Source organism: Podarcis melisellensis (assembly GCF_964234715.1).
Source record: "Podarcis melisellensis genome assembly, chromosome: 6".
Lineage (NCBI taxonomy): Eukaryota > Metazoa > Chordata > Lepidosauria > Squamata > Lacertidae > Podarcis > Podarcis melisellensis.
Window position 1 is genome coordinate 92,757,922 of NC_138538.1, and position 27,042 is coordinate 92,784,963.

At 46.0% G+C, this 27,042-nt stretch overlaps 1 protein-coding gene across 2 annotated transcripts in view; it reads right to left on the reverse strand.

Moving 5' to 3' along the window:
- KIAA1614 overlaps nt 1-27,042 on the reverse strand; it is a 32,896-nt gene that overhangs the window by 765 nt on the left and 5,089 nt on the right. For both annotated transcript variants that reach the window (XM_081915033.1, XM_081915032.1), the window contains 6 exons: nt 24,944-25,087; nt 20,728-22,403; nt 18,665-18,845; nt 6,562-6,823; nt 5,023-5,150; nt 4,023-4,207 (listed from right to left, as the gene is read on the reverse strand). In XM_081915033.1, coding sequence (XP_081771159.1) covers nt 4,023-4,207; nt 5,023-5,150; nt 6,562-6,823; nt 18,665-18,845; nt 20,728-22,403; nt 24,944-25,087 — 2,576 coding nt within the window. The remainder of the gene's footprint in view (nt 1-4,022; nt 4,208-5,022; nt 5,151-6,561; nt 6,824-18,664; nt 18,846-20,727; nt 22,404-24,943; nt 25,088-27,042) is intronic.

The following is a 27,042-nucleotide window of genomic DNA, read 5'->3' on the forward strand; positions in this document are numbered from 1 at the left end:
GTGTCACCTCTCAACCCAAGACCCCCAGCAAATAGCATCCTGCGTCTTACCTCCTGTGCCATCGGTGGTCTGTTCCCAAGGTCTGGGTTTCAAGAGTACCATCTAGACTGCAGCACCAGCCTACCCAACTTGAATGAGCAATCATGCCTCACCAGGTCCTATAAGGCCCTTTGAGCTTGCTCCTGAGCTTGGGGATTTTGCTCCCTCTCTCAGATTTTGACTCCTGCTTGGCTTTGACTACACACCTGTTTGGGGCTCACTTGGGCTGATAGCCAGTTCTTCTGGTCTTGCTCTTCTGACTGCCTGCAGCCTGGCGAGACATGTGTACACCTGCTCATCGATGCACATGCAAGATGAACTGCTACCCTTGTAAGAATGATTCTCTACACACAATGCTTTAGTAAATCCTCCTTGCGGCAGCCGATCTGGAGGTTCCTTAAACTCTGGTGTCCATCTGGCTGCACATCACGGCGCATAAGAGATGCCAACAGCAGTGGATCAAGGTGCTGAAACCCCAATTCCAAGTTTCCACTATAGCACCGTGCGCCAACTGGACTGCGTACAGGCATCAAGGGGTTGTAGCTCCTCGACTGAGCTCTCTCCTTGCAACTGATCAGGAATGCCCTTCAGTAATGCCTCCGCTATATCTGCTCGCGTGTCTCTCTTCTCACTCCACACAGACAGCTCAGGATGGATTGGGAATGAGAAACCGTGGAACCTGAGCAGTAATTCTTAAACAAAGAAAGTTGCTGGTGGCGAGACTCCTGCCTTGACATGTCCTCTGCCTCCCCCTCCTGCTTTTGGAAAGGACTGCTGATGCATTAAGGCCGTCTTTTTATGTAGTGCAAGAAGATCTCAAATCCCATCTATGCTAAAACTCACATGCATTAAGCATCCCTGAAGCTATCTGAGACCCAGGAAGAGGAGTGGGAGAGGATTTTATGATGCTCTTCCCTCCCACTGAAGGCTAGGTTGCCAGGGTAACATGGGACATCCGAGACCTAAAATGGTCAAAAGGCCTAGGCACTTCTGGTCACCGCCAAGGTGACAGCAGGGGAAGTGGAGAGCAGGAAGACACCATATGTGTTTTCTATCTCATGACCTGTAACCTTTCCTGACGTATGGGGAAAGGTTTTATGACCCTTTGTTTGCTGCGTTTGAACTACTATATAAGCTTTAGTTCTGAAGTGCCTTGGGGCAGACCTTCTAAACTGGCATGGTGTGTTGAGCTCTGCCCTATTGCAATAGCTATAATAATCCCTAAATCCCTAAATCCGAATGCTGGACTTGAAAACAGTTTCTTTGGTTGTGTCATTTCTTTAAAAGGTGGCCCCTCACCTGGGTAACGAACAAGGCAATGTAGAAGTGAATTCTTATGACACTGATAAGAATGCTGAACTGCCAGGGTCAGACTAAACTGAGGCTCATATTGATGCGTGTTTAATCTGACAGCTGGAATGGTGCTGAGTTTCTTATTTCTGCGGTTCTTTCTTCACAAAGAATCTGTTCTCAGCCCAAATTCTCAAGTGTCTGGAAACATACGCTTTATTTTCGTTATCTTTCAAGATATCGTGCTTTCTCATTGCCTCTGCCATTGCACTCCAAAACACTTGAGAAGTATACATGGGCACTGAGGTTTTGTGTCAGCACGTAGCATCAGCCTCCAATCTGTGCTACGGCACAGAGGCTTGCAAAACGCTCTCTCAACCGGGGAACAGCTTCACAAGCAATGCTCCTGAAAAGAGCGCCATCAGAAACCAGGCAAGCTCAGCAACTGCTCCAGCCCCATGCTTGCTAAGACACCAAAATGATTTCTGGCTGTTATGGGGCTTGCTGAGGTGTGTCTACAATGCACTTGTACAAATTCAACGTTAAAGAAAATAAGAGGCCACAGTTATGGGAGAAACACAATTAGTAGCAGGAAATCTTAGATGGAAGGACTGTGCTTCAGCAGTAGGTTATCTGCTTTGCGTACATAAGGTCCCTGACAAACCCCCAGTATCTCCCAGTATTTCTGTGGAATAAAGCTCTGAGTAGCCATACTTCAAAGACTGCAACTAGGCCATGGGCCATAGCAGGAGTGCCTGGATTATGCCCCTATCAGCTAGTAGGTTTTGTGGTTGTCCCACAAAATCCTGGAAGTTGTCCTGCATGCATCAGAAGGAACCTCTCCCTGCCCAGAAAGGTTGCTGATAAAGCACAGTAAAAGCAATGCACTAAGAGATGGAAAAGGTACCTGCAATTCCAGAAGGGAAGGGAGTGTTTGTAAGAGCAGAACCAGCAGGCAGAGGACTCTCCCCTGCAAAAGGCCAACGTTAGCATTTACTAGGGGGGAAACATGGTTGGAGATTCCTCATATTTCCCTCCTAACGAGGTACAAAACCAAAGTGAAGTGCAGCCAGCATGCTGATTCTGCTTTTACAAACACTCCCTTCCCTTCTGGAATTGCAGGTACCTTTTCCATCTCTTAGATTATGTTGAACTGAAGTGCATTCTAAGTTCATCCCCCCAACAAGTCCATATCCAGAAACCGAGAGTGTGAACAGGCACACTGTGTTTGGTGGTGATGATAGGGGCATAGGGGAGGCCAGCATTCCTCCCTCTATATCCAAATTTCTCTGAGAAAATTCAGGGAGGGGGCTGGACACTGCAGCCCCCTCCCCACAAGGCCGCCTCACTAAATGCATGCAATGCGCTGAATAAAGATGGGCAGGTGACACAGTCTGGATTCTATGATCAATCAGGTCCTCTCCAGCTTTGGTTTATGCTTAATATATATTTCATAGCTGGGCAGAGGAAGCAAATTCCAAAGGCGCGCACAAGAGAAAAAGTTTTGGCTAGGAGGAACAGATAAGGGCTGGGGAGAATCTTCTCCAAATATATTGTAGAAAGGTTTTACCTCTTTAATGACACAAGAGCTTCCGGAGAAGTGGGAGCCAGGAACTGACACTGGTCAGCTTCAGCTGTACCCCAAATAATATCTGAAACCTCTTAGGGTGGGGGCAGTATCTGAGAAGTCCAGGGCAGTGCACTGAAAACACTTAATTCCTGGAGCCAGAGTGCTCGAGGCCAGGAAAAACATTTGTCATCTTAGTCCACAAATATTGCAACATTCTCAGGAGCCTGCCTGGGAAAAGAACGTGGAAACATCTGTGTTCAATTATTCCCGCCATCTGACCCACTTTGTGACAGGCTTAGCCTAAAAAAAAAAGGCTGAGTCGGACTCTCACATAAAAAAGGCGTGTTCCACAATCTGCTTTTCTGCTCGTGCTGCACTCTTGCGCATTAAAGTAAAGGTACCCCTGCCCGTACGGGCCAGTCGTGTCCGATTCTAGGGTTGTGCGCCCATCTCACTTAAGAGGCCGAGGGCCAGCGCTGTCCGGAGACACTTCCGGGTCACGTGGCCAGCGTGACGAAGCTGCTCTGGCAAGCCATCACCAGTGCCGCACACGGAAACGCCGTTTACCTTCCCGCTATAAAGCGGTCCCTATTTATCTACTTGCACTTAGGGGTGTTTTCGAACTGTTAGGTGGGCAGGAGCTGGGACCGAAAGACGGGAGCTCACCCCGCCGCGGTGATTCGAACCGCCAACCATACGATCGGCAAGTCCTAGGCACTGAGGTTTTACCCACAGCGCCACCCACGTCCCATTAGGGCACCCCAAAACAGTGCATGCACTGAGAGTTATGGGAGACCAGGGATGAAGCCTTGATGCTTGGGGAGTATTTCAACTGTCTTTGCTTCCCAGCAGAAACAGGTGCACACCTAGGAGAAGCTGAGAGACAAAGCGCTGACGGACATGCCTTTCCCTAACTTATAAGTCTGCTGTTGACAACAAAGAGCTAATTCCTCACTTTGGACATTCTGTGCCTGACATCAGAGTTCAAGGACACACTCCAGCCAGACAAAAACACCTGGGGGGGGGGGGAAGGAGGGCCAGGGCAGAGTGGGGCCTGGGAAAAGCTCAGATGCCAGTAACAGGGCCTGAGGTTCTGCCCCTCTGCCCTACACTGAACATATACCTGTGTCAGGACGGCCATTTCCTGACGAGACACGAAATCCGAAGTTGCCCTCAGGGCGGTGCTGCAATTCCAGCTGGCTTGTTCCGTCTGGGAAAACTTCCACCACTCGCCCGACGGTTCTCGCCAAGTTGGGGGAGCCAATGTCCTCCACGCTGAGGGAACGGCGATGTGGGGCACCTGCGTTCCTTGAGAAGAGGAAGAAATACTGGTGCAAGCAGGAAATGCATATTTAAATGGCCCAACTCGGACACAACTCTAAACGCGGGCTTAGCATTGTGTGCACACACTTTCCCTCTCTTCCTCCAGTGTGGCTATTGCTTCTGTTAAATTATATGTAGTTTTAACCTACATAGGCAAACCACGGTTAGTCCTAATTATGTGACAGGTAAATGAAGCAATTTCATTCGGCAGCGTATGAAGCTGGCTTGTTTCTGTAAACCATAGTTAAAATTAGCTACCGTTTTAAGGTTTGACAATGGAAACGAAACTTCTGATCGCTTCCTAGGAGTAACACGGGAGAAGGAAGGAAGGAAGGAGAGGGTGGCGACAAACAAACCCAATGCTCAAGCACGTAACATCCAGCCAGTTATACTGAAACCAAGCCAATGTGGATTTTGTTAAAAATAAAAATTAGCTGCAGAGTAATGTGAATGAAAAAGAACATGTGCAAAAGTGACATGGAGCAGAAATAGGCTGGTTCACCCACAGGGCAGGTACATTTTAAGATGTCCAATTTCCTTCAGAACATACATAATCAATGATCAGGGGCAGGATTGGGTCTGTTCTTCCGTGTTTATTGCCAAAAAGGCCACCAGCTGGCTCCCATTCTGAATGATACTATTGCATATGTAATGTGTCGCTTACAGCCAAGTGTGAGTGAGTTGTAAGGTCAAACACGCCATCCCAGATGCCGCAATAACCAGGCATAGCATAATCTGCTGCTTTCACAGTGTTTCAGAAGAAATAACAAAAATGGGAGATTTAGGATTTTCAGCGTTACCTGTTTAGAGCAGCTTCCTCCTCCTTTGGTTCCCCCAATGCATAGAGACTGGACCGGTCAGCCTTGCCCAGTAAGGAATGTAGATTTTGAACAGAAGAAGCTTTTCTTGGTTGGCGGAATGGCGACACCTAGCGGGAGAAGGAAAGAGCTGAGCCAGAGCAAGGGTTGAGAAAACTAACCCCAGGATTCTGCTTTTAAAAAAAGCAGACACCGGGCAAAGAAAGCCTAACAATTGTCATTTCCAATCCCAAATATGTTGGATCTGACTGAATGTTTGGACAGTATGAAAGGCAGTGGCTATAACTCCTTTTTAATCTGCACAGTAGTCCGGGAGGCATGGAGCAGTTTGTACTGGAATTTACAAAGAAGCTGCAGCCTAAGGGCATACTGTGGGCACCAAATTGGCTGCTTCCATGGTAGTGCATGTATGGCAGTGCAACATGGGACTCTGGCCAGAACTATTGGGCTTCACCATTATACTGGGGAACTGAGAGAATAACTACAAACACTGGTCTTCAGCTGGTGGGTTGCAACCCCACTTCTGGGCCGCAGCCTGGCTTAAGGGTGGCCTTGCCAACACCTCAATGACCGCACAAATATATGTTTAAAAAACCTTAAACACATGTTTAGGCTAAAATATGCTTCCCGGGCCTGAAAAGGTTAAAGGCTGTTGTTGTGGGCATCAGTCCGCCTTGAGAGACAATGGAGTGTGCCTCTGGGGGTGAAGTCAAACTACTGCATTGGCAGGACTGAAGGGACCTCCACAGGCTGCAAGCCTGGGCAGTGTTTGCGGAGGTCCTGGGCTGACCAGACAACAAGTCTCCCCTCTCAGCCTTCCTGCTGTGGTCCAAAGGAAAGCAGAGCAAGACGTTTGGCGGCAGGAGGAAGCATACGAGGAGCTGTCCAACTGCCTTAGAGACTCTAGACTTTCTGCAAGATGGGGGAGGAGGGAATCAGTGGAGAGGGGCAAACTGTCTTTTGAGGAGAGGTTCCCCGCCATGACACCCCTGAACACAATTTGATAGCCGCTGCCTTACATAAAGTAGGCTGAGTTTTTCCTGCCTCTGGAAGTCCCAGATCTAAGCCACCTAGTGCAAGGGTGGAGAAACCTCTGACCTGAAGGCCAAATTTGGCCTGCAAGGCTTTCCTCCACTTCTCCACGTCTGAGGTTGTACAGGTAGAGACGCGGCCTGCCGATGCACAACGGGGAGCCTTTAAGGGCGCTCCTGACTGCGCGCTGGTAAGGGAAAGCAGACTTTGGCAGGAGAACCAAAGCCTGCTGCATCAGCCTGCTACATCTTCCCACAGGGAAGAACTCAGCTGCGCAGCCAAGGTCTGTACAAAGTGAACTTCAGCTCTCCAGGCCCTCAGCTGATAGGTGGGAGAGCTGAAGCCGTTTGGATTGGCTGTGCAGGTGGTTCGCCCCGCCAACCTTTCAAAACTTGCCTGCAGGAATGGGACCGGCCAAAGATCTGACACACACACCCCAGCCAAAAAGGTCTCCTGCCTCTGATCATGAGATGCACCCTTTGGACTCACCAGCTGCAAGGACTGCAGAGAAGGCGCTTTCTTCATTTTGGGTGTGCTGGTGGCGCCTGGGCCTGGCTCCTCAGTGGGCGCCGCAGCTCCCGGCTCCGGGGCACAAATCTGCTCCATGCTGTAGCAGCGGAACCTGCCCAGCCTCTGCTTGGTGCTCTGACTCAGAGCGGAGAAGAACTTCTTCAGTCCTGATGCAGAAGAGGAGCCACCTTTCTTGGCAAACAGTTTCTTCTTTGGCTCCGGGTAGATCTCCAGGGGTTTGCTGGAAGGCAAAAGAAGTCCGCCAGGCCAGTTTAAGAGTCAGGGATAACTCCCAGCTCCGTTTGCCGGAGATCACAATAACCAAACGACAGTAATAAAACACGAGGGAAGGTTTTAAAAGGCATTCAAAGGTTTCAAAGAAACAAAAACAGCAAAGGCCACCAAAAGGCCTAGAGTGCAGTTCCCTCCGGCAGTTCCATTCTAAAACTGAAGGGCTTTCAGGGCTTTTGTTTCAGAGGTGCCAAGGAACGGAATGATGCCACTCTGTGACCACAGCCTTTTCCCCCTTAGATGCTCAGCTTCATGAAATTAGTATTTTCCTGCATGCAATTTGAGACTGCAGGCAGGGGTCTTCATGCCTGAATCAAGGACCATCACGGAAGGAGGGCAAGGGATGCAGTCTATCTCCCATCCCATCTCTTATTTCTCACGCAATGATGACAGCACCTAGATCTGTGGCCAACCAATCTGCACACTGACTGGGACAAAGGGTATTAGGTGTGAAGCCAAATCCTTTTGGGTAAAAAGTGTGGGAGACTGACCTTATGAAGGAAGAGAATTGGAACACGTGCTCTTAAAGATAGGCTGTGCACGCCCTAAGCACATTTAAAGCACACTCACTCTCCCCAAAAAATCCAGAGAACTGTAGTTTGCTTAAGGGTGCTGGGAATGATAGCTGGGGGAGTAAACTACAGTTTCCAGGATTCCTTGGGGGAGAGGGACACACATGTTTTAAATGTGTGCTCAGTTCACAGCCACGTGCTCTTCCAACCGCCCCAATTTATTTTTGAACATGTCCAAATATAGGTCTTTGAACACTGGCTGCCCTTGTCTTCTCCCCAGTCTTCCTCACTAACATTAAATTGTGTCCCCTGGTTTAGGAGCTCTCCAATTTTAAAAGCATAAAACAACAACAAACGCCCTAAGTTCACCAGGCAGAAAGTTAAGCCAAATTATCATGCCCATACAGCAGTTTTTCTTTCAACACTCAAAATGCCAATATGCACACAAAGCCTGAAGTGGCTGAATGGAGTCTCATACTTTTAAAATAGCAATAGTAATAATGAATGGGCACATTGGCTCTCAGGAGTTTACCAGACTCGTTTTTCTCAATCTGTGCAACGAAGACCCACAGGAAATCACAGCTTCTACAGAGACCTTCTCCAAATGCAAGGGGCCTTCGTAACAAACTCTTAACAGCAGGCAAAAGCCCCAAATCCTCAATTCACCAAGCAATACTGTCTTCCTCTGAGAGAGGGGCCCTGTCGGATACAGCCACCTGACAGATGCTGCCTCACCTGTCCCAATGAGATCTTTCTTCCACGGCTAACAGCGGGGGGGGGGGGGGGGGCAGGGGGAGGGGAGAAAAGGTTTTTTTTTAAAAAAACTTTCAAACTTGCAGTGATCCAAATTTTGCTTGCTTCCCAGCAGCCTCTGTTTTCTTTTAAGTAAATGCATATTAATTGCTTACGCAAAATGTTGCACCTGGCTAGCTCCTCATTCTGCGCATTATTCTGGCCAAACGGTTAGGGCCGCATGATGAACTTAATGAGTTAACAAGTTTAAAACGAAAACTTTAGAAACTTGGAGCGGCATTCCCTTCGAACTGTATGTGTGTCTCGTCTCGTCCACACCAGCCACGCACATTCCATTTCTAAGCATGAGGAAGTGTGCCTTGTGAAACGTGGGTATGGGCGTCTTTATGAAAGCAACATGAGAAGCAAAACCGGAGGGATTACAGACCAGAAACTCAAAAGTTTTGCTTTTCATCGCCTTTTGTGCTCTGCCAGCGACTTCCTCCGTGTCGGGGTCTGCTCTGCCTGCCTCAACTCCTCCTCCTCTGTCGTCCCTCTGCCTGCCTGCCTGCCTGCCTCTGCTAGCTTCCTCCTATCCACTTGGAGCCAGAGTGGAGAGATGTGATTTTTGTGCTCCCCTGGGCCTGCGCCCTTGGCAGGGGCCAACTTACAGAGACCCCCTAACTCCGCTCATGTATAGATTCACTTCTGAGGAAACTCCTCAGCGCCTAGAAGCAAGCAAGCTGGTTTGAAGGCAAATGTTTCTGTGTCTGAATGCTAACCAGAAAATCTCATTTGTCCGGATAACCGTATCAAGCCTTCCCTTGTGACTCCTCATAAGGGAGCTGGACCTGGAGGAAGAACTGTGAGGGGAGAGACTTCATCAGGCAAGACCACCTTCCACCTGCCTTGCCCCACCCTCTAGTCTCTGCTTCTCAATTTGTATTATTTTATGTACTGTGGCTTGCCATTGTTTTATTAATTATAGTTTAGAAATTATTTATTGTAACTGTTGAGTGGATTTCTGTTTAACTTTTATATGTTGTTGTTATTATTTAATACTATTCTAATGATTGTCGAATGTTACTTTTTTGATGGAGGTTGCCTATTTTAAAGTTATGTTTTATTATCACATTTTTGTATTGCATTAGATTGTTATAAGATGTACATTTTTGTTTCTTCAGCTTGTAAACCGCCTTGAGTATTATAAGATAGAAAGACAGTATACAAATTAGAAATGATGATGATGAAAGGATTTTTTTTAAAAAAAGTTATTATGCAAAACTGTAAACATTAGCAGGTTGTTGAATAACCTTTCCTGCGAGCGTAGTATGCATAGCCCCATTCCATCCCTATGTTGCTGGGACCTCTTCAACGAAACCCAATGCACACGCTGGGATCAGAAGGCAGTTGGGCACACTTATCTGCCCTATAGCAGAGGTGCTTTTTATTGTGGCCACAGGACTCTACTATCTCTATAGTCGAATCGGTATGGATGAAACTTTACAGGGTTAGGTAAGCAAAGATGAGAGAACCCCAAGAAGCTTGTGGTCATTTTGACAGTAGAGACAGAAGAGAGAAAAGGAGAAAGGAAACAAGAGGCAAGAGTAGCACGGCATAAATTGCAACAATGCATATTTAAGCTTCGTGAAAAAGTTTACATGGATATGCAGCCACAGGTAAGGCAAAGGCAAAGGACCCCTGAACGGTTAAGTCCAGTCAAAGGCAACTATGGGGTTGTGGCGCTCATCTCGCTTTCAGGTCAAGGTAGCTGGTGTTTGTCCACAGACAGCTTTTTGGGTCATGTGGCCAGCATGTCTAAACCGCTTCTGCTGCAATGGAACAACGTGATGGAAAGCAGAGTGCACAGAAACGCCGTTCACCTTCCCACCGCAGTGGTACCTATTTATCTACTTGCACTGGCGTGCTTTCGAACTGCTAGTTGGCAGGAGCTGGGACAGAGCAAGAGGAGCTCACTCCGTCACAGGGATTTGAACTGCCGACCTTCTGATTGCCAAGCCCAAGGGCCACAGAAACTGGGGAGGGGAGGGAGTGGAAGGGGACCACCATGAGGGAGGTCCACAAGATCCAGGACAGAGAGACACCATAACCTACCAATCCATGTTCTATGTGCTCCTCCTACTTCTCCCCATTCCTGCTTCAGAATTCCTCTACCTCTCCTGTACCCCATTGACTTTGTCTGCGGCTGAAAAATGAGCTGCTTTATCCTGCCAATGATTCTGTTTTCTTATCAGGGTGCGCCCAAACCCGGGGCTTTCAAGAATGCATACAGAATTTTGAGATCTGGTTGCTATAGCCTACAGACTAGCAAAAATAAGCTATCATTAGGACAGGTGGCAGTGTAAGTGTATGCATGTTTGTGTGGGCATGGGCATGTGTAGGGATGCCCACCCCTCACTTATCAGACATAACCTCCCCTTTTCTAGAGAACCTCAGGGTTGTGTGTTCAAGTCCCATGTTGGGCAAAAGATTCCTGCATTGTAGGGGGTTAGACTAGATGATTTTCATGGTCCCTTCCAACTCTGCGATTCCACAATGCAATGATGTTTTAAATCAAGGAGAAGGAAAGCACCCATGGCAGTCACTTAAAAACCACCATGCTATACGAAGCAAACACTATACGAAATTTGCATATGATCCAATTACTTTACTCACCATGTCAAATAACTAGATAGCAACGTTAACTAAATTGTGCCCAACAGTTTACTCTGCTAAATTTGGCTAGTATGAAACTGGACTTCTCTAAAAACTTTCTACTGGAGAAAACAATACTGTGCGCCATTACAGCATTTCCGATATAATCCCTGGGTAAGATGGAAAAGCCTTAAATTTCCGTTGATTCAGAAAGGTAACCATAGCAACAGCTGTCTGGAGATTTCGGCAGGGAGGGAGAAGCAGGCCAAGGCGGATTTGAGGGGTGGGGGTGGGGAGTGAGAGGGCAAAAGCAGCAGGGAGAGTGGCAAGGTCTAGAGCCAGCTGGCAGCGCCACAGGGCTGTGCTAACTGGCAGCGAGAGGGAACAGCCCAGGCTGAGAGAGCAGAGGGCACCTGCAGACCTGGCTGCATCTGGATGAAGGAAAGGTTGCAGCACCGAAGGAGAGGAAGAGCTGGCATTTTATTCAAAGAACCGGGTGGCGCTGTGGGTTAAACCACAGAGCCTAGGGCTTGCCGATCAGAAGGTCGGAGGTTCGAATCCCCGTGACAGGGTGAGCTCCCGTTGCTCGGTCTCAGCTCCTGCCATCCTAGCAGTTCGAAAGCACGTCAAAGTGCAAGTAGATAAATAGGTACCACTCTGGTGGGAAGGTAAACGGCGTTTCCGTGTGCTGCTCTGGTTCACCAGAAGCGGCTTAGTCATGCTGGCCACATGACCCGGAAGCTGTACGCCGGCTCCCTCAGCCAATAAAGCGAGATGAGCGCCGCAACCCCAGAGTCGGTCACGACTGGACCTACTGGTCAGGGGTCCCTTTACCTTTACCTTTAAGGGACCCTTTCACGTGGGTGGCGCTGTGGTCTAAACCACTGAGCCTAGGGCTTGCAGATCAGGAGGTCGGTGGTTTGAATCCCGGGGTGAGCTCCCATTGCTTGGTCCCAGCTCCTGCCAACCTAGCAGTTCGAAAGCACACCAGCGCAAGTAGACAAATAGGTACCGCTCCGGCGAGAAGGTAAATGGTGTTTCCATGCACTGCTCTGGTTTTGCCAGAAGTGGCTTAGTCATGCGGGCCACATGACCCGAAAAAACTGTCTGTGGACAAATGCCAGCTCCCTCGGCCAGTAAGGCAAGATGAGCGTCGCAACCCCAGAGTCATTCACGACTGGACTTAACTGTCAGGGGTCCTTTACCCCCCCCCTTTTTAAGGGACTTTGAGTGTTATCTGGTCCAGCCCCCTGCGATGCAAGAATCTTGACTAAATCATCCATGGCAGGTGGCCATCCAACCTCTGCTTAAAAACCTCCAAGGAAGGAGCGTCCACCACTTCCTGAGGGAGACCGTCACCCTGTCGAACAGCTCTTACCATCAGAAAGTTCTTCCTGAGGTTGAGACTTCCGGAGGCGGCGCAAAACGGCAATGGCGGTCCTCTTTACCCAGTGAAGAGGGGCTCCGCGAAAAAGGGTCGTCCGCTACGGCAAAGCGGAGACCCATTAAGATAAACCGCAGGCAGAGCGAGCCTGCGGCCGTGGGACTCGGCGGGTGCCAGAAGCCCCCCCAGAAGCGAGGAAGGGACCTCGTAAGAGGCTCCGGAACGTGAAAGGGGGAGCGGCGCTGTGAGTTCATCGCTCTTTTCGCGGAAGTGAAGCCGCGCTGCTGCTGCTGATGAGCGTCGACCTTTCTTCTTGAAAAGTATCGGAATTGGCTGCAATTTACCCGTGAGTAAGGGGTATTAAAGATTGACTTAAAATTATTTAATTCGGCTGAAAACGGGAGGCGAGTAACAGGAAGTCCGTCTCCCGACCCTGCTAATCAGAGCAAAGCAAAGAATTTGATGTGGGCTGAAGCGCTTAAAAAGAGACTTTGAAAATAGTATGAAGGGGCATCAATAGACTGTGTTTTTAGAAATTAAAAGGAATGAAGGATTAAATCATTTGGTTTATTTTGTTACGGAACCTTCCCCCTATTGCGGAGTGACGTGGAGTTAAAGGGGACAACCGAGCTGTCGGGCTGCCACTGTTGCAAAGGAGAACTGTCAGGCTGCTGAAACTTCTTCTGAAGTATAAATTGTTGCATGGATGGATACATTATCGCTTTAATATTGATACTGGAACCTTTCTGTCACCTTGTGGCACTATTTTGAAACAGAACTATCTGGAAACCTCCTTTTTGAACTTGGGGATTATAAAAGTTGATAGGAACTTTGATGGCGGAAAAGAAACTTTCCTTCTCATGAAACACCCCCCCCCTGGTGGATTTGCAGAGGTATAGAGGCCTGGGAACTGTATTATATTGAGATTTTTTGTGGTTTAATTGTTTACATTCTGGACTTGCCTTTCTCATGGATTGAAAGACTACTTGACCTTGAACAGAGGCAGCTGGGGAATGAGCGGCCCAGGGAAAACAAGAGCAGCCAAAGCTAAGGAAGCTAAGGAAGCTAAAGAAAAAGATAAGAGAGCTGGGCAGCTTGTTCAAACAACGTTAACACATCAACGTAGATCCTCTGTACCAACTGTGCTGACGGCACAGGAGGGAGAAGTTGAAACGCTTGCTACAGAAGAAATGGCAACTGGAGGAACTGATCCAGTCTTGAAACAAATCTTGGAACAATTGGCACTTTTGAATAAGAAGGTGGACGATCAGTCATCTAAAATTGATAGAGCTACATCTACTATCAGTAAGTTATCAGATCAGGTTTCCCAGCATACTCAGGCTATTGAGAAATTGCAAGGAGCTACGGCTGAGAACTATAAATTAGCTGCGGAAGCCAATCAAAAAGCTGAGCAAGCGTGCAAAAAGGTTGAGGAGATCAAAGGGGAAGTAAGACCTCTGAAAAGACAGGTAGGAGAACAGCAAGCCTACCTGTCAATGGTGGAACTGAAAAGTAAGGAATGCAATCTTAGGCTGAGGGCCGTCCCAGAACTGGAGCAGGGCAACCTAGAGGAATTTTTGACGCAGTTATTTTCTAAATTTTGGGGGGTTGAGGAAGACAAAGACTTCAAAATTGTGACAGCCTTCAGATTGGGAAGATCGGCTAAGAAAGACAAGTCCAGAGACTGTTTGGTTTGCTTGAGAACAAGAGAGGAAAGAGACAAGATACTAGGCCAACATTTTAAAAAATCTCTGGAAGTTGAAGGCAAAAGAGCAGAAATTTATAGAGACATTCCCAAATATCTGTTGGACCTTAGAACCTCATATACAGACTTGGCCAAACTGTTAAGGTACAACGCAATTCCTTACAGGTGGGAATTCCCTCAAGGTTTATCATTCACCTATAAAGGAAAGAAGGTAAGAATTAAAACACTAGAGGACCAGCAGAAGTTCCTGTACGACAACGAGGAGGACCTCCAAAAGAGAGCCGCAGATTCTTGTCCTCCACCACCGGGATTACCACCAGGACACGTACCATCTGGAGGCGGACCGGCACCACATCCTTCGGGAACGGAGGATAACATAGATACCCAACTGTGATACTCAAGTACTAGACCAGGATGTCTCTACAGCTTCTTAGTTGGAACATAAATGGCGGGAACTCTCCAGAAAAAAGGAGAAAAGTATTTCATATTTTGAAAAAAGAACAATTGGACATTATTTGCTTGCAAGAAACACATGTGACAAGACTCCACAGAAAAGTGTTAATTAATAAAAGGTTAGGCCAAGAATTTATTTCATCGGACAAAGTCAAGAAAAGAGGAGTGGTGATATATGCAAAGGAGAACTTGTCACCAAAATTTGTATTTAAAGATGAACAGGGCAGAATTTTGGCGGTTGAAATTCAGACACAAGGAGAAAAGTTTTTAATTTTAGGAATCTACGCCCCAAATGAAGGGAAATCGGAATTTTTCAAGAGGCTGCATGAGACTATGCTGGACTATTTGGATTACAACAACATTATCATGTTGGGAGATATGAACGGAGTCGTCTCAGTGAATATGGATAAGTCGCAAAGTGCTAACATAACGAAAGACGGCAGACTACCAAAAACTTTTTTTGAAATGACTGACAATTTGGACTTGACTGATATATGGAGGATCAAGAACCCTCTAGGGAAAGAAGGAACTTTCTTTTCTGAGGCCCACATGACATGGACGCGAATCGACCAAATATGGATAACTAGAGGACTGGCACCTAAGACTAGAAAAGTGGAAATCTGCCCAAAAACCTGCTCCGACCACAATGCTTTGAGAATGGAACTGAGATTAAACACAACCGGATCTTTCAGATGGAAAATGAATGACACTTTGTTAAGAGATCAGGAGATTGTTAAGAAGGCCCAAAAAGTTTTAAAGGATTATTTTGAAATAAATTTAAAGACAACTGTGGAAAAAAGAACAATCTGGGACGCAAGTAAAGCAGTTATGAGAGGGTTTCTAATACAGCAGAACACGATCAAAAAAAGGCTCTGGAATGAAAAGAAGGAGAAGATTTTGGAGAAAATAAGGGAAGGAGAGAAAAAACTGAGATCCAGGCCTAAATCGAAGGAAGTGTTGAGAGAAGTGAAGTTTTTCCAGGCACAATATTCGAAATTGATAAATCAAGAGGTGGAATGGAAAATTAAACAAATGAAACAAAGATCCTTTGAATCAGCTAATAAGTGTGGGAAGCTGTTGGCTTGGCAGTTGAAAAAGAGACAAAAGCTTAATACAGTTACAAATCTAGAGATTGAAGGGAGAATGGTTCAGAAACCTGAGGAAATTAGAAAGTGTTTCCAGAGATATTTCAGAGAACTTTATTCACAAAGGCCACAAAAAGATTCGGAGGTGGATCAATTTCTCATAACTAATGGATTACAAAGAATACCTCAGGAAATGAGAGCAACCCTGAACTGTAACATTACGCTCCAAGAAATTGAATGCGCCATTCAGAATCTTCAACTAGGCAAGTCTCCAGGACCAGATGGACTCACTTCCAAATACTATAAGGTATTGAAGGACTCTTTGATACAACCACTGTTGGAAGTTTGCAACCAGATTATGGAGGGGAGGAAGGCACCGGAAACGTGGAAAGAAGCTTTCATCACGTTGATACCAAAATTAGAAACTGAAAAAACTCAACTTAAAAACTACCGTCCTATCTCACTCCTAAATGTGGATTACAAAATCTTTGCAGACATTTTGGCAAGTAGGTTTAAGAAAGTATTAAATGAAGTGATCCATAAGGACCAAGCAGGCTTTCTCCCTGGTAGGCATTTATTTGACAACACAAGAAACATCATTGATATTCTGGAATTTTTACAGACAAATTCAAATACAAGAGCGGTGTTGATCTTTATTGATGCGGAGAAAGCCTTTGACAACATTTCTTGGATGTTTATGAAGAAAAATTTGGAAAGGATGGGAGTAGGGCGGGGGTTTGAAAATGGAATAGAAGCAATCTATTCAGAACAAAAAGTTAAATTGATAGTGAACAACGTGGTGACAGAGGAGTTCAAAATTGAAAAAGGGACACGACAGGGGTGCCCTCTGTCTCCTCTGTTGTTTATCTCAGTCCTGGAGGTGCTATTGAACAAGATTAGAAATGACCGGTTGGCACAGGGAATTGTGGTCGGAGAGAAACAATATAAACTGAAAGCATTTGCAGATGACTTGGTATTAACACTACAGGAGCCAGCCTCTAGTACTAAAAGAGCGTTAGAATTAATTTCTGACTTTGGTCGGGTGGCGGGATTCAAGCTGAATAAACAAAAAACTAAAGTTCTAGCAAAAAATTTGACAACTATTGAAATAGAGGAGTTCAGAAAAGAAACGGAATTAAATGTGGTTAAAAAAGTAAAGTATTTGGGGGTGCACTTGACCTCCAAAAACTTGAATTTGTTTAAGGACAATTATGAGAAATGTTGGTCAGAGATCAAAAGAGATTTGGAAACATGGTCAAGACTGAAACTTTCCTTGTTGGGTAGAATAGCTGCTATAAAGATGAATGTATTGCCGAAAATGCTATTTTTGTTTCAGGCCCTCCAGATCGTGGACAAGGTGGAATGTTTTGGAAAATGGCAGAGGGATATTTCTAAATTTGTCTGGCAGGGCAAAAAGCCCCGAATTAAGTTTAAAATACTAACGGATGCGAAAGAAAGAGGGGGGTTTGCCCTGCCGGACTTGAGGTTATATTATGAATCTGCAGCCCTCTGCTGGTTGAAAGATTGGATTTTATTGGAGAACACCGATGTCCTCGACCTGGAAGGATTTGATAATGCTTTTGGGTGGCATGCATATTTGTGGTATGACAAGGTTAAAGTTCATAGATCATTCAAAAACCATATTGTCAGAAGGGCAATTTTTATGGTCTGGTCAAAATATAAAGACTTATTGGAGAGTAAAACTCCGAGGTGGCTCTCACCGATGGAGGCCAAAGCACGGAAAAGACTCAATATGGAGGCCCACTGGCCTAAATATTGGGAAATAATTGAAAAAATTGGAGATAATTGGAGGTTGCAGAGTATGGAAAAGTTAAAAAACAAGGTGCGAGATTGGTTACATTATGCTCAAATTCAGGAAGTTTTTAAAGCGGACAAAAAAGTGGGTTTCCAGGAGGAAAAGTCGAAATTAGAGACAGAGTTGCTTGAGCCAAAATCTAAGTTAATTTCGAGAATGTACAACTTGTTGCTTAAATGGAATACACAGGATGAGATTGTTAAATCCTCCATGATAAAGTGGGCGCAGGATTTGGGGCACAACATTATGTTTGAAGACTGGGAAAGGTTATGGAACACCGGAATGAAATTTACGGCATGTAGTGCCCTGAAGGAAAATATTATGAAAATGACATACCGGTGGTACATGACCCCAGTCAAGCTTGCAAAGATATATCACCTGTCTGACAACAAATGTTGGAAATGTAAGGCGGAGGAAGGGACATTCTTACACCTCTGGTGGACCTGCCCGAAGGTGAAGGCCTTCTGGGAGATGATACATAATGAACTAAAAAAGGTGCTTAGATTTACCTTACCCAAGAAACCGGAGGCCTTCCTCCTGGGCATGGTGGACCAGAGGGTGGTAAAGAAAGATAGAATTTTCTTTATGTACGCTACTACAGCAGCAAGGATCTTGATGGCAAAGCACTGGAAGACACAAAATCTACCCACATTGGAAGAATGGCAGACGCAGCTGATGGACTATATGGAACTGGCTGAAATGACTGGCAGAATCCGAGACTCGGGAGAAGAAGAAACGGAGGAAGTTTGGGAAAAGTTCAAGGATTATTTGAAAAAGCATTATAAGTTGTATGAATGTTAAAAAATGCTCCTTTTTAGGAAATTATAGCTTCAGCATCGGTTAATTTTTTGAATTGGAAAATAAGGAACAACAAGACAGAAGTGGTGTAATGAAATAATTTTATTGTGTTGAAACTAAAACAATGGAATTGGACTGAAATGTTTAGAGACCAGATATCACGATAAAATGGAAGATATATTATTATGTTTAAAATAAGTTAACAATTTGCTGAGGTTTTAAATTTACAGAGAATGCAGTGTTCGGAAGATGGGGGGAGTCCACTAGATTTATGGAAATAAGTGTTTGGAAGTTGGATTTTGTATACTATAAACTTAATAAAAATTATATTAAAAAAAAAAAAAGAAAGTTCTTCCTGAGGTTGAGCCGGAATCTCTTTTCTTGCAACTTAAAGGAAAGTAAGAAAAACCCTCCCAATGCACTGATGAAACACCGTTTGGCAACATCACCGGTTTGCAGAAAGGTCTTATGCTATCAGATCTGAGCTGTGACTAGTTCTCCATCAGGACAAAAGGGAAATTCCGGAATGGAGGTACAAGCCGCCAGACGCCCCTTGCGGGTCCTGACTTTAGAAAAGGAAGGCTTGATCTAACGGCTGCCCCCCCCAACCCATTGCTTCATGGCAATGTGTGGCGGGGCATGTTTACTCACCACTGGGCTGCACTCGATGGCGTTGTCTTTGGAGCCTCGGCAGCTGGAGCTTCCCTATGGATTGGCTGAGCTGAGGTTGTCAAGTTGGTCTCTTCCCTTGTTGGCGAGAGACTAATGGCAGCAGAAGTGATGGCATTGGCAGCAATAGGGGGAACACCAGGGGCGGAGGAAGACAGTGGACCTGTTGCAACAACACAGACACTTCCAATGGCCTCTGCTTTAAAAAAACAGACACACACCCTGGGGGTGGACTTGCACCATCAGCTAATGTGCCTGGGCATATTCTTATTTATTAAGAAACGCGGTTCTCCCCGCCACCCCATCTCATATCAGATGCTGCCCAGGCTAGAGTAGGAATCCAGCTTTGGCAATCTAAGGGTACGTCTTACCCTTACACACTTGGGTTTTGTACTATCTGACTGCCATCGCTTCCCCCATGCACCCCCCAAAGCTAGAGAACTGTAATTTGGTGAGGGTGCTGAGAATTCTGCAAATTCTTTACTTCACTCATTCTTTGATTCCCTCCCTCTCTTTCTTTTTTTCTTTTCCTTCTCCTCCTCTGATGAGGCTACATTTTAATATTTTAATGTTTCATTATTTTAATGTTGTATTTTAATTTTGTTTTTAAGTTGTAATCATTCAACTTGTTTTTATTATTGCATGTAAGCCGCTCTGAGCCCGGCCTTGGCTGGGGAGGGCGGGGTATAAATAAAAATTATTATTATTATTATTATTATTATTATTATTATTATTATTATTATTATTATTATTAACTCCTTACACCCCAACTGCAATTGCTTGTGAGGACGTAATGACTTTTAACCTTTTAAGTTAAATAAACAGGTTTTGCAGAAATGGGTTAAACACGGAGCAGGGGGAAAATAAGGTTCTGAATCATGAAGAGAAGTCTGAACGATTGCATTTTCAGTGACCAAACTTTGTGCTTTCCATCACCCTCATGCTAAGGTTTGACTAAGGCACATCTCCAGTAGAAGCAGAAGTTATGTGCAACAGGCACATCGCTGCAGTTTGGCAACTATGATGTCCACAAAAATGATACACATGCTACATCAACAGCACGACTACAGTGCGCCACTTGGTTGTGACTGCTGAATAGAGCTCATTTAGCTCCTCTGGAGGAGCAAAAAACATCTGCAGGGAATTACTTGGAAAGAATGAGCCTGCTAAAAGCTTTTTTGGAGAATTCTCTGAAAGCGCTAGGGAAGAACAAGCATGCCCATTCTGAATCAAGATGTGAGGAATTTGTATCTAGTGGAAAATGGGGTTTTCCAGAAACTGTCTCTGTTATATGACATGTGACTAAACTTAATTAAAGCCTGGTAATTTTTGAGAAAAACCTAACTTTTCAGGCACGCTAAGATCTACTTAAATTTCCAACTGACACCTGGAAACCAAGGTGTTTATTGGCTCTTTTTCATATAAAAGAAATCATAACTACTATTCAGGTGTTTTGTAACTGCTTGGTAACTGGAACTATGTTTTAATGCTGAAACAGGTAATTCATCTGCATTCCTCGTCCGCTAAAACAGGTGATCTTCTGCAATTCACAGCTGCCCAGTTAGGGACAGCATCTTGGGCGTCTCCACATTCCCTGCCCCTGAAAATAGGCTTTCTAGTCCTGGTTGCAACAGCAGATTTGGAAAGCAAGAGGAAATACCCACAAAGGCACCACCGTTTTTTTCTTATCCGCATGCCACCTTATTAAACCTCGAAATTTGCAGCCGCAAGATCCTGTGATGACCACCAAAATTTAGGTTGCTTTAAAAGGAAGTTCATGGAGGATGCTCCCCCCCCCCTTTGCTTAGCTCTTGGTTCCTTTTCACCCACCCTAAAGGTACCCTTAATCAAAATTTGCGGAAAAACTTAAATACTGTATTCACAGTCAGGGTCAGGCATGCAAAATAAGCAAATCCATGCAAGTTCAATAACTCTGAATAAATCAATCTGACTTGCACAAATTACCTAGAATACAAATTCTGAACTACCTTGCTAGACCATGATGCCCTCTCTACAGTTGTCCAATGGGCAACATTACCTCTTACCTTGATTTTCCCCCAGTTTCTGTCTCTCCTGGGGCTGTTCTTCTCTGCTCTTCACCGTAGCAGTCACTAAGGTTTTTGGCTCGTGCTTGGCATATGTGTTGTTGCAGTTGTTGGTGGACAAGGCCAGGAGCTGGTTCTTGGAGAGCATCTTTGGACTCTGCTGGCCACTCTCCTCCTCCTGTCCAGACACACACACATTAGGGGAGGCCGAGTAAATTGATAGTTCGTTGGCTTGGTCCACCCGCCCAGGATCCTGGCTAGTGAGCTTGTGGCTGCCGCTCAGAGCAGCCCTCCTGTAAGGCATAGGGGAAGGATGTGCTTTTCCAGTGGTGGGTGGGGCAGGAATTCGGTAAGCAAAGTTGTAGCCGGCACTCATCTCTTCAGTTAGCTGCTGGGAAGGGCCCTGCTCTTGCTTGGCTTGACTTAAATTGTTCGTTGGCCGACGAGTTCGGTTGGAAGTTTCCACCGGCTTCTTGTTCGCGGAGTCTGCGGCACCATCAGGGACCAGATGGGAAGGCAACTGCTGAGGGTGGGAGGTGGGTGCGGCTTGCTTTAATGGGGCCTTGGACAGCTTTGCATGTTCCCGCATCCTGTCTTTCTTCACCAGTTGATACAGATCTACCGGCTGGTTGCTTCTGGCTTCTGCCTTACCGGCTGCCATTTTGGTCACCTGATCTCTGACTTCAGAGGCCCCCTTCAAGGAACAGTCGTTGGCTTGATTAGCCCTCGATTCAATTTCCCCTCTGCGAGGCACAATTTCCCCTCCACTAGCACGGCAGCTGCCATCTGCTCTGGGCCTCTCCCCGTTGGCCTTCCTGTTCTTGGCTTCCCCCTCTGAAGGGGAAAACGGCCTGGGATCCGGACCAGGCCCACCGTGCCGGGAGCTTTTGACCACTGACCGTTGGCTGTTGGCCCCAGCCTCCTCGCTGTCCGTCCTGTAGCTGTCTGATGTATCGGTGGTGCTGTCCAGAGCAGAATCTACCTCATCTATGCAAGTCACTTCCCCTATGTACGTCTCCTTGATGCGCTCTGTGTAAACACGCTGGCGGGAAGGAAGGATCCACAGCGGAGTTCCTTTGGGACCCAAAGCCCTGGTTCGCGAGTCCTCCTGGGTAGCGTTGAGCTCTTTGTTTTCATTGGCCCGAACTAGCTCCTTGCCCTCTCGGGGGATGTTGCAAGACTGATGCATGCTCTTTGCAGTCTGCTTTGCTCCGGTATCTGGGTTCTGACTGGCTGCCAGATTCCTGACGTAAGACCCGCATGCGCTACACTTGCCTTCCTCGTTGACCACCAGAGGCTTCCTCTTCTCGGAGCGCCCCCTGCTGCCTTGCTGTTCCCAGCCGGGTTTGCTGCTGCCGCTCTCTTTGCGGTGAAGCTCACCGTTGATGTAATCCGAAAGGTCCGGTTTGGAGACCAGCGGGCCGCGGCCCAGAGACAGGAGGACCGAATCCAACACCCGCTTCTGACGCAGCTGCAGGCGCTCCAAGTAGCGGACTTCGGCATCCCGCGCAGACTCATCTTCGAAACGCACTCGGGACGGGGACGGCCCTCGCTTCCTTTGCTGCTCGCTGCTGGATTCCCCGCTGGACGAGTCGCTCAGGTTGCCGCCGGCGTGGGGGTCGCCATCCTTCAGAGCAAAGTTCTTTGCGTCTGCAGCAGAGATCCCGCAGCCATCCCTGAGGCACACAACAGACAGAGTAAGACTGTGGGCCTGCTCACATTGATCATCCTACCCTCCAAATGCTGGGCAGAGGGCACCACTTGGCTTAAAGAGCACCCAGGACGCTTACCAAGGTGGTACTTGTAACTTCTCTACTTGCACACAGGGTTTCTCAAACTGTTGGACTACAACTCCCATCATCCCTAGTTAGCAGGACCAGCGGTCAGGGATGATGGGAGTTGTAGTCCAACAACAGCTGGGGACCCAAGTTTGAGAAACAATGGCCTGAGCTTATCTCCTTTCTTCCAAGATCCGTTCAGCAAGATAAATGTATCCTGACTGCCTTGCAAGCATCACACGGACATTGAATCTGGCAACTCCTTCACCAGGATCCCAATGTTGTGCCAATACTCTCTGCAGCTGCATTCTCATTCTAGCAGGAAGGGCCGCTCAGAGGTTATGGATGTGTACTGAATGAGGGGAAGATCCAAGGAACCGGTTAAGATTGACCAACAGGCTTGTTTTCTGCAAAGCCAATGGCTTCAGAGTCTCAAGGCTTAAAAAAAAAGCATGTGTCAGCAAATCGGCGAGATGGATTTACACTTTTAAAATCAAGGGTGGCTCGGGACTGGATAGCTCAGCAATGATACTACTCATGCTCAACATACAGCAACTGCAAGTAACCAGATGGCGCTGTTAAAGAGGACTTGCTGATGTCAGGCCCCCGCTGACTCCTTGATTTATTCTAGTTCCCTACAGCTATAGGAAAAACTTCAAGTGCTCTCCTTACATGCTAGCCTTGGTCTTAGGAGTGGCTACATCTCCAAGTCAGATTTCAGTTAGGCCAAGACACCCAGCCGGCAGTCACGTACGCTTCTTAGATCCATGTGATCATTTTCTATGGGATCTGGAGCACCTGTGCTATTTATATTAAAAGTGCTTTCTTTTCCTGCAGAGCATAGGAGGAAGGGCAGAATATAGAGCAACGATGCAAGAGACAGGGGAAAGTTTGCTGGTGGAGGTTATGTTTTCGTTTTTCTCTAGAGACGATGTTTGATATTGTTCAGCAAACACCACAAGTGTGCCTCGATGCAAAGATCTTATAGCTGGCGCCTCTCTTGTTGTCATGAAATAAAATCAACATAATCCTCCAGATTCAATAACTCTGCATAAGCTGCCAGTGTGCTTGGCATAGGGTATAGAGAGTGTGTTCCACTAGCGCTTACAATAATCTTTGGTGTGCCGGCCATGTGAGAGTGAGCGATACCCTCATCTGTTGCACAACAAAAGATCAGCACACTGGTTTGTTTAGCATTAAACAACGGTTTCACAGCACAGTGACCAGGAATTCAGTTTCCCATGAGATCCAGCAGCTTGCCACACATTTTGTAAACAACCATGTCAAGTTATGTTTCCCCTCCTGTGCTGAAAGACCTTTTAGCTGTCACAACGGTGCTCATCGTTTTCCCCCTAAATCTTATTCTAAAAAGTTCGGTCAAGTGAATTTGCCATATAATATGTTCTTATGTTTATATTCATGACTACATTTCTCTACAGGAACCAGTTAGTCCCTGTTTTGGTAATTATGGATGCCTAAGTCATATGAATCAGATCGTGAAGCTGAGGCTCCAATACTTTGGCCACCTCATGAGAAGAGAAGACTCCCTGGAAAAGACCCTGATGTTGGGAAAGATGGAGGGCACAAGGAGAAGGGGACGACAGAGGACAAGATGGTTGGACAGTGTTCTCGAAGCTACCAGCATGAGTTTGACTAAACTGCAGGAGGCAGCGGAAGACAGGAGTGCCTGGCGTGCTCTGGTCCATGGGATCACAAAGAGTCGGACACGACTGAACAACAACAAAGTCATATCAATGGTGTGACTGCAATTAATAGAATCGATGATTTCACTCCATCAAATGTTTGCATCTCAATCCAAAGTTATGTTTTTCATCACATACATTGTTGTTGTTTTCCTGGTCCAGAATCAACACACATTATAATTCCTGGGGTGCTCTCCTTGATTAGTTGGCATAGCACCTCACTCTGACCATAGTTTTAGACTAGGCAGTACGTGCTAACACCTTGATGAGATGAAGTAAGATAGACAATATAGCTCTCCCAATAGGGGGTGGCTGGCAGAAAATCCGCTAGCACTAGGTACAAATGTATTCAATAAGCCAGTGGCATAGCGTGGGGGGTGCAAGGGGGGCCGGCCGCACCGCACACAACATCTGGGGGTTAGGGTTAGGGGGCGCAAATCCACGGGATAGGGGGTGCAAATTACTTGCCTTGCCCCGGGTGCTGACAACCCACGCTATGCCACTGCAATAAGCACAGCGGACAGGTACATGGTTGGCAGTGTATTGAATTTTGGGAGCGGAGAACTATAGATGCGAACAGCACAGGCGGTTTACAAGTGTGAAAGATGAAAAGGCAAGAAATGCAAAAGCTGGAATGCAGGACTGCGGACAGGAAACGCAGTACAGATCCTTCCTTCCTGCCCTCTTCCCTGATCTGCCTCCCAGGCCCAGAGCAGGATAAATCCCTGGCCTTACCTCCTTTCCTGAGGGGCAGTAGGCAGGATGCTATGGCTTGCTCGGAGCGGGTTCGTCCTGGCCTTCATGCGAGCTCTCTGCAGCAGTTGCTTGGCCTGTTCATGCCTGGGACTCAGCTCCAGCTCCTGGTTGGGAACAAAGGCCCTGCAGGCAAAGCAGCAGGGAGCAAGGAAGCAGCGGAGGATTAGGAAAAAAATAACAAGGATTAAGAGTGGTTTAACAGTGACGGTGGCAGCAGTGTGGTGGGGAGACAACACACTCATGGAGGCTGGGTTTAGGTCCCCTGCAGCTGCCTGAGTTCACACTAGGTGGCATCTTTTAGGTCAAGATATAGCCAGCTTGGTATAACATCCATCTCAAAACTGATTTCTAGACACGCAGCCAGGATGAAAAGCTGCAGGGAGGTCAAAGCATTTAAGGCTGAAATTTGTACATTCCAGACTAAAGCCGTTAAATTACATATGACAGCAAGTAAAAAGATGTACTTGGTAGTGCCTTAAAAATTGCCCTCCATCCCGACCGAAGAGAGCCCCAAGCAGTCTTGCATGCACATTTTTAAAAGAATTGGAAGGCTCTGCAGTACCCCAAACACTGGAGTGGAAAAAAGGATAGGACATTTTTTATGTATGCAACAACAGCAGCAAGAATCCTGTTGGCAAAGTATTGGAAGATGCAAGAACTACCTACTCTAGAAGAATGGCAGACGAAGGTGACGGAATATATGGGACTGGCAGAGATGACCGGCAGAATCCGCGACCAGAGGAAAGAGACAGTGGAGGAGGACTGGGGAAAATTTAAAGTATATCTTAAAAATTGTTGCAAAATTGTGGATTGGTAAGATGTTAAGGGGTAAGAAACAGAGAATTACAGCTGTAAATGTTAATCTTAAGAAAATCCTAAAGAGAGTTAATTAGAAAAATTGATTTAAGGGTTGTTAAAAAAATGGAAAAACAAGGATGCGGCAAAAGGGAGGTATGGGGAAGTCAATTTTATTTTATTTGTATGTATTTGTTTTTTGAGATATGTGTTTTGTTTTGTTTTGTTTGTTGTATGTTTGAAAATCATTAAAAATTATTTAAAAAAAAAAGAAAAACAAAATAAAACACTGGAGTGGAAGACTATACATTGTTCAAAAAAACAACAACACACAGATTGATGATGATGAGATGATAGATGATAGATAGATAGGGATAGATAGATGATAGATAGATAGATAGATAGATAGATAGATAGATAGATAGATAGATAGATATAGATAGATAGATAGATGATAGATAGATAGATGATAGATGATAGATAGATAGATAGATAGATAGATAGATAGATAGATAGATAGCTAGCTCTCTGGCACATATGATGTCAAAGGCATCCTGGAGGTGCCCACAACTAGCAAATTCATATCTTCTGAACACAGCACTAGTTGTGTTGCCAGGGGCCAGCTCTGGTCTTTCAAGCACACCTGCACCAAATAAACCTGAAGAACTGAGTTTCCCCACAGATCAGGGCAAGACTAAGAAGCCAACATTCATATAATGGGCAATAGGTCTTCTCTACAAAATTGCTTCCACATTCCCAAAGTATGTCACCTCAAGACTCATGGAGTCACTCTGGTTTAAAGAAAAAGGAAAACAAACAAACAAACAAGACAGACAATCCAGGGAGCATTTGCCTAATGAGTTTTGAGGCCAAGGATCTTCTCGCTTCAGGAAGTAATCTCACCCACTCCCGCAAAAAAAAGCAAGGGAGCACACTCTACATGCCTAGATGAGATGTTTTGTTTTAATTGTTCCCCTGAAAAGGGTATTGTGTTGCTCCATAAATACTGACTTGCACCAGTCTTTATTCATTTAATGAACAGCTTCCCAGGAGGCGTCCCAAAGTGATTTATAACACAATAAAAACCATACAGAGAATAATTACAGATACAGAAAAAGCAAAAATGATGGGTTTGTTCTTAAACAGATATTAGTATTCTGCCCTTCCTTCAAGAATTCAGAGTGGTGTCCATGGGCTTCTTTAAATCTGCTTTATCTTTGCAACATCCTTGCATAGCAGACGTAAGCAGAGAAGCAGTGGCTGATTCAATATTAATAGTGAGC